Source organism: Suricata suricatta, chromosome 3 (assembly GCF_006229205.1).
Source record: "Suricata suricatta isolate VVHF042 chromosome 3, meerkat_22Aug2017_6uvM2_HiC, whole genome shotgun sequence".
NCBI classification, from domain to species: domain Eukaryota; kingdom Metazoa; phylum Chordata; class Mammalia; order Carnivora; family Herpestidae; genus Suricata; species Suricata suricatta.
In genome coordinates, this window is record NC_043702.1 from 31,649,742 (window position 1) to 31,658,105 (window position 8,364).

Here is an 8,364-nt window from a genome sequence, read left to right on the forward strand (position 1 = left end):
TCTCTCTCTCTCTCTCTCTCAAAAATAAGATAAAAAAACATTAAAAAGAAGAAAAAGAAATAAACAATATAGAATCTAAAAAAAACAGTTAAGCAGGTCAATGAAACCAAAAGTTGGTTCTTTGAAGAAATAAACAAAATTGATAAACCTCTAGCCAGGCTCCTTAGAAAGAAAAGAGAGAGCACCCAGATAGACAAAATCATGAATGAAAATGGATCTAAGACAACCAATCCCTTAGAAATACAAGCAGTCATTAAAGATTACTATGAAAAATTATATGCCAACAAACTGGACAACCTAGAAGAAATGGACAAATTCCTAAATGCACATGCATTACCAAAATTCAAATGGGAAAAGATAGCATGAATAGACCAATAACCAGTGAAGAAATCGAATCCGTTGTCAAAAATCTCCCAATGAATAAGAGCCCATGGCCAGATGGCTTCCCAAGGGAATTCTACCAGACATTTAAAGCAGAGCTAAAACCCATTCTTCTCAAACTATTCCAAAAAATAGGAATAGAAGGAAAACATCCAAACTCATTCTATGAAGCCAGCATCACCTTGATACCCAAACCAGACAGAGACCCAGCAAAAAAAGAGAACTACAGACCAATATCCTTAATGAATACAAATGCAAAGATACTCAACAAGATACTGGCAAATCGAATTCAACAGCATATAAATAAAGTATCCATCATGATCAAGTGGGATTCATTCCTGGGTTACAGGGCTGGTTCAATATTCGCAAATCCATCAATGTGATACAGGACCAATGTTCATTTATACCGAAAAGAATGTTTCTCACTAATAAAAGACTTGAATTAACAAGTGGAGAAAAACAAAAAAAGGTAGGAAAAAAATCCCATAAACCCACCGTTGAGCACCATGGTGAAACCTAATGTTGTGTACTTTAATTTTTAAAAATCTATGTTAAGAATGTAGTCAAAGTAATTACCTTAGTAGCCGTAAGTGTGTGTGTTCTACTAGAAAATGAATAGAATGAATGATAAAATAGGTGGTGTTCATTTATCATCTGGCAACAAATTCCTCCTTCATTGTACCTTTATCCCTGGGATCAACAAGCAGGTCATCAGCTGAACAAGGGCTCTCTTCACTACCTTCATTTGAGATGGTGAGGAAGGACGTGGGGGACACAGACTGAGAGCGGCTGCTGTCGTTGCTTCCCCTGTCTGCCCCACCAGGGGTCTGCGTGTCGATGCTGCGTGTGCTGCTGCTTCTCTGTACAAGGGGCGGAGGTGCACGATGGCCATCTGGAATATCTTGTGGCTGTTATAAAATTTTAAAAACATACATATACTTATCACGGACTTTGAAAGTCACCAGAAATGCACCTAGTATCAATCCTGCCCTATTGTTGATCACTCACATATCAGATATGCCCCACTTACTAGGTCTAAGAGGGGAAAAAAAAACACTGTGCTGCTCCATTAGTGACATCCCTATCTAATATGACTGCCCTACGAAATGCTGAACAGCATATGCAAAGACTGTGTATTCCCACGGTCTGGCAGGACAAATGGTCAGTGCTTGATGAATGATAAACTGCAATTAATTATCACATGGTAAATATTTTTTTAAATTGTGAAGAACTGCCATAGTAAAAGAGGAGAAATCTAGGTATAACACCAGGTTCTATATTAGAAGAAAAGATTATCCGCTGTGTGAACCATTGATACTTGATGACAGGTCCTGTTACCTTCTCTCTCTACCCACTTCCCCCTGAAAGAGTTTTTCCAAAGAAATCTTCCTAAATGAGGAAAAGATTAATGGTAGCAATGCTAATTATAGGGGACAGTCAAGGAGAACATTAAAAGGAAAGCTTGTGTGGTTCACTTACAGGAAAACCAGCTCCCTGGTACCCCTCTGGTTCGTTTATCTTTATTACATCAAGGAGTTCCTCCCATCACGCAGCATGGACAAGAGGGTGTGGGGACGCTATGTTTTCTCTAAGATAAACCAACCTTTAATCTTCAGGGAGAAGATTTTAGCATCAATAAAAATAATACTGCAAACCCCCCAATTCCTCTTCCACTGAAAAGTGAAAGCTTTTCCATATAAACAGGAAGCTTACTGTGTCTTATGAATCATTCTTATGTCTTCCAAGTATTATAGGTAAGCAGAACTGTACTTCATGATAAAGTCAACCAAATAGTAACTCACAAACAATAAGGAACAGGTATATGATGTCCTATCCCTCCATCCCCAACAAGTTTTAATCCGAATTTTTGCTACATGGAGTTGTAACAAATGAGAAGTGTATCACCTGTCTAGAGATTTTTAAATAAAGATAAGTAGAAAGCAGTTTCTGTTCAAGGATGCCAATTTAAGTCATATCAGTTGTCTCTAAGAGATGTAAAGAAATTAAAACTTTTCATTAACTTGCCAAGGTCAAAGTTTTTCAAAAGGGATAAATTTTCATTCTCTTTCAATGAAGAGTAGAAACCTAAATACATATGGAAAATGAAACTTTAATTTTTTAAATAATTAGAACAGTTAATTTGGAAGGGCAATTTTAAGATACAAGATTACTTACTATAAGTTGTTCTTCCTTTTCCCCAGTCTCTTTAATTATTATTTCAATCTCCTGATTCAATCCTTCCACACTATTTCGGAACCGGGAACCTGTTGATTTGGTGATGGGAATTACTGGAATAAGTGCACTCTTTGGAACAGGAGCCTGAAGAAAAAGTGGTGGAGAAGGAAGAAAAAGGCTTTAATATGCCATCTTTTAATTCTCTTGTTTGAAACATACTTCCAGCTGACATGAATAACTCTAAAATAAATCAAAATTAAGTTTACAGGCCTCACAAAAAATTATGAGTAACCAATCATGACCTGTGATAAACACAAAATACAATTTAAAGCCAAAATCCCAGACAGTCAAGGTAGAACTTCAGAAGTTAATTTGCATCTATGATGGACTGTAAAGAGAGTAAGGATAAAGGAAAATACTAAAAGAATGTCTATCTCAGAAATGTTTTTATGACTGTAACAGAGTTCAGATTTTAGTATTTTTTTTCTTTGAGACACACACACACACACACACACACACACACACACACACACACACACACACAGAGTGTGAGTGGGGGAGAAGCAGAGAGAGGGAGACACAGAATCAGCAGTAGGCTCCAGGCTCTGAGCTGCCAGCATAGAGCTCAACATGGTGGGGCGCAAACTCACAAACTGTGAGATCATGACCTGATGAAGTCAGATGCTTCAACTGAGCCACCCAGGCACCCCCAGAGTTCAGATTTTAGAATTTAACTTAAAAAGTCCTCTAGTGCCACATTTATACTCGAGGAAAGGAATTTTTAAAAGGCAATTTATCAAAAAATAAGTACATATTTTGGTTGGAAAAACAAACTCAGTTCCAAAGTCCCTATATAATAGTGAGACTGTAGAAATGAGAATAACTTCTCTATGAAACTTAATTTATACTTTCACCATAATGATTTTACTATGTTTTGTTAAATAAAGAAAATGATGTAATTCATATTCTTCTTTTTCCAGTGGCACATTACTACTTTCTAAAAGAAACAACTGATTATATAATTAAAGGATATTACATGGTTTACTGGCAAGATACTCAAAGTAAAATATGAACCAGAGCTGCAGAGGTATCGCTGAAGTGAACCGCCGCAGTGCGCCGGATGATCATCTTCTATATCGTTCGGCAGTCTAGGAAAGAAATGTGATTAGCCCATCCTTCATTTAGAGGGGTTGAAAATCCTCTCTTCCAGGGGAAGGTGGGCAAGGAGACAAAGGTAACAGGGCCTCCAATCATCACTCATTTCCATTCAATGGATATAACCCTGTTGTGTGATACAGAACTTAGTGTTAAACCTGTTATTTCTCCTCTTTTATTCCTGCTCACCTTTCTAATTAAGATTTTTTAGAACATCAATTATCCTTGGAAAAGGCAAATTCCCATCCTTGGAAAATTGGTGAGAAAAAAGCCAAAGGGGAGCTTCAATCTGGAGTGGGCAGAAAGAAATAATGGAAGTGAAAAGGGAACAGACAATATGAGAATCTTGAGGGTATGAGGAGAAGACTGGGGAACAGAAGAATTGGCGGGGGGGAATGAGAAGACAATATTAGAAGAAAACGACACTTGAAAAAGATTGTGAAAACACAAGAAATTATTTTAATAATAAAATTTATAATAGGGAAAACACAAAATATAAATTGTAGCTACTGTTTACTGAGCATCCAACCAGGGCAGGCCAGACACCACATGCGCTCTCACTTCATTTTCAAAAACATTCTCTGAAGTGCGCCACAGTGGTTCCCATGCTCATGTGAAGAAAGTAAAACTCTGGGGCCTGACAGTAACTACGCAAGGAGGAAGTGCTGCCACTTACGCATCTTCTTACTGCCACTGCTCAAAAGAGAGCCTAGAACAGACATGATGCTTATTCAACAAGGTTTGTTCTCTAAAGAGAATGTCTGTGTCCCCTTTCAAATTTCAAATGCTTAAGTTCTAACCCCAATGTGGCTAATATTTGGAGATGGGAGCTGTAAGGAAGTAAAATTTTAGGTTACATAAGAATGGGTTCCTGGTCTAATGTAAGAAAAGAAATAGTGAGATGACAAGAAACGGACTCAGACTAAAGCAGTTAGGGGCTAAAAGAAATCTTCATCTCACGAGCATGGAGTTGAGAGCATATCAGAACATTTCTGTCATGCACTCATCCTGCTTATGCTTGAACTCGTCCCGTGTTAGGAAACAATGGCAGAGAACTGGTACAGACTAAGAAAAATCTCAGGAGTTAGTATATATGTAACAAATTCAACTCTGAGCTTAATTTTCTCTTCTACATGTCACAAAACAAACAATAGATTGCACTGGATGCCATTTTCAGGCTGCTTTTCAGCTATGCATTTGGTTTATAACTGTGAAGTTATAGAAATGAAGGAGACCAGAAGAGGAGGATGCTCTGACAAGGTTGTTATAAAATGCTGACCTTCTTGGATTTTATAACCATAAATATCTAAGAACAGAAAGCTTAAGTTTCTTGGCTGTTATGTTGGGAAATGGACATACACAGAAACTTGCCACTGTCGTAACTAACAGACATCTGGTTACTGCTTTTCAAGGTAGCTAAGAAGTCAGACCCCACACATCTGGTAAGAAGTTTTTCTCAAATATAATCTAAAAAGCAGCAAGTATTTATCAACAGTTTCGTCTATTTAAAGCAAAGGAAAGGAAAGAAGGAACAGGAAACTGCCACTTCCCTAAGGTCAACACACCATTTTAGGTAAATGAAACAAAGATTAAACTGTAATTTAACTAGTTATATGATTCAAAGAAAAATAATCCACTCAAGTTGTTGATTTTCTTCATTAAACACACATTCCTTACATAAATTACATTCTAAAATATCTAAAAATTTTTAAAAGTTATACTTAAATTTTCATGCTTCAAATTTCAAGGGCTCTTAATGAATTTTATGTGCATATAATTTATTTTTCCCATATTTATATAATAGGTTTCGGTAACAAAATTTGTGTTTCTAAATATAAGTCAGTATATGCAAGTGTAAGTGGGTTATGATACTGAGAGGTCATCTTCAGACAGCTCTGAAAAATTAAAATTTCTTCACTGAACGAAAGTAAAATCTTTCTCTCTTAACATCTGTCCTTTGGAATCATTAAGAATAAGGATCTCCTCTATCTTCTCAACTTCTGTTTCTTTTTCTTCAAATCAGAATATTTTCCAATCAATTAAGTGTTTTAATGAGATGAATCACCATGTTCAAGCTTTATTTTTCCATTTTCATTCTCCATACATCTATATACATTATTGTTTAAAGATTAAATTCTGCCTAAAAACTGAGAATGTGCCAAGACCACCACTAGGTTTGGCCAATACTGAATCTTCTAAGATGAATCTACATTACAACTGAAATACCAGTTTCAAAGTGTGGGGATAAGACTGTACAACATAGAGTGAGGAAAGATGGGAAGAATACCCACTAAAGCAGTAGATGAATAGGGAAAGGAAATAGAGTTAAATTTTCTTGTTTTTGTTTTGTTTTATTTTATTTTTTAAACGTTTTTTATTTATTTTTGAGAGACAGAGAAACAGAGAGACAGTGCGAGCAGGGGAGGGTCAGAGAGAGGGAGACACAGAATCTGAAGCAGGCTCCAGGCTCTGAGCTAGCTGTCAGCACAGAGCCCGATGCGGGGCTCAAACTCACAAACCGTGAGATCATGACCTGAGCTGAAGCTGGACGCTTAACCGACTGAGCCACCCAGGCACCCCGAGAGTTAAATTTTCAAAGGAAAAAAATAGAAAATAAAGATCTGTTCAGTAACTCAACAGAGATCTATGAGAGAAAAGTGTGCCACAATATAACAAATATGAGCCTAATATGACAAAAGCCATGGGAAAACTGATGTTTGGAATGGTAAAAACAAACAAAAAAATCAGAAAAACAGCTTTCCTATCTTAAGGGCTTTTGATGCCTCCTGTTCTGTCGACCTAACCGTAGTTCTGCCTCCTCATCTGGTACCCACCTCTTAGATCTTCTAAGCTGCAGCTATATTCTCTAATGAAGGACGCAGCAGAAGTACCTACTCTTTTGATTTCTAAGTGGTAAAATCTTTAAAAATTTAAGAATACCATACCAATCATGTCCTAGACTGCCATACCAAGATTCCAGTGCAGAGCAACAGTTTTTATCTTTTTTTTCTTAATGTTTATTTTTGAGAAAGAAGGAAAGAGAAAGCAGGGGGAGGAGTGGGTGTGGGGGAACAATTTCTGAAGCGGGCTCTGTGCTGACAGTAGAGTCTAATACAGGGCTTGAACTCACAAACTGCGAGATCACAAGTTGAGACAAATTCGAGCACTTACCCAACTGAGCCACCTAGGTACCCAAGTTTTTTCGTTTTCTTCTTCACTATCCCTTTGCTCTCAAACCCGCCTAGGCTGCTACAAAACTATAGTGTTCCCAGCTCATATGAAGAAATCAGAAAATCCTATGGGTGGGCTTTCTTGAGGCTATAACAACCAGAAAACGCCTGCATGATTTTTTAATTCTCACCTCTAAATTAGTTTATGTGGCTGCGAAGATGCTGGCACCTCCCACTCTTCTGTTACTAACATCTAATTCTAATCCCCAAACAATTCTGAAATGTGTTGGGTATATTTTCTAATGAGAGTACTTCTTGAAATACTCCTTAAAAATATGACATTATAAGCATCTGAAGGATTTGTCAATTTTGGAAACTAGGGACATGTTAAAGATTCTAAGAAACTTGCCAGAATTTATTTTTCATAACAAATAATTCATCCCTGAATTTCCAGGAAAAGAACCACACAAAAAAGCATGTGAGAATTCTTTTCTAACTGTAATAAATCCAATGTAAGTCCAAGGAAAAGATCTTTTGTTAACTAGTGGTTGTAAACTAGACTACTAGCAGAGGAGCAATACTGTCCCCCTGACTGCTAAGGAATACTAAAGGAATTTCCCCTGTAAAAGTAATCTACATACCATGAAATACAAAGAAAATGTTTTAATAATTTGGAAAGCCGATCAAGAGAAAAATCAAAGAGGGATCCCTGTGTGGCTCAGGTGGTTAAGCATCCAAGTTCTGATTTCGGCTCAGGTCATCATCTCACATCAAGTCCTGAGATCAAGCCCTGTGTTGGGCTCTACACTGAGCATGGAGCCTGCTTAAGAGTCTCTCTCTCTCCCTTTCCCCCTCCTCCACTTGTACCTCCCCCTCCAAAAAGAGAACAATCAAAGATTCCTCCCCTAAAATATTCAAATTTCCTAACCAAATAATGGAAAAATCTATCCCCAGAAAAGGAAAAATATAGAAAAAGCTTTAAGCACACAGACACTGGACCCAACTAAATGGCAAATATCTGGGGAATGCTCTACAGACTGTGAATATTAAAAATGTTTCTGAAGTTGTAATAACATAAACATTCTTCTATGTTAAATATAAAATGACATAAAGAATAAAGTATGGTATGATCTCAAAAAGGACACAAAGGAAAAAATAGAAGAAAATGTCTTTTCAGAATGAGATTCTGGATGTTTTCTATTTAATTTTTTTAAATAAAACCTTTACTAAGATATAATTTTTATCTTAAAAATATTTATTTATTTGTTTGTTTATTTATTTAGAGAGAGAATAAGGGAGACAGAGAGAATCCCAAGCAAACTCCATGCTGTCAGCACAGAGCCCAACTCGGGGCTCAATCTCACAAATTGTTAGATCATGACCTGAGACAAAATCAAGAGTTAGACCCTTAACCGACTGAGTCACCCAGGTGCCCCTAAAATATTTTTCTATTTTTTATTTCTTTTGTTTCCAAAAATTTCTG

The 8,364-nt window shown here is 36.8% G+C and overlaps 1 protein-coding gene across 1 annotated transcript in view; it reads right to left on the bottom strand.

The window, feature by feature from the left end:
* FAM117B (family with sequence similarity 117 member B) overlaps nt 1–8,364 on the bottom strand; it is a 79,954-nt gene that overhangs the window by 12,493 nt on the left and 59,097 nt on the right. Inside the window, exons 5-6 of the mRNA XM_029933282.1 lie at nt 2,557–2,700; nt 1,064–1,289 (exon numbers count right to left, since the gene is read on the bottom strand). Of these exons, the coding sequence (XP_029789142.1) occupies nt 1,064–1,289; nt 2,557–2,700 (370 nt within the window). The remainder of the gene's footprint in view (nt 1–1,063; nt 1,290–2,556; nt 2,701–8,364) is intronic.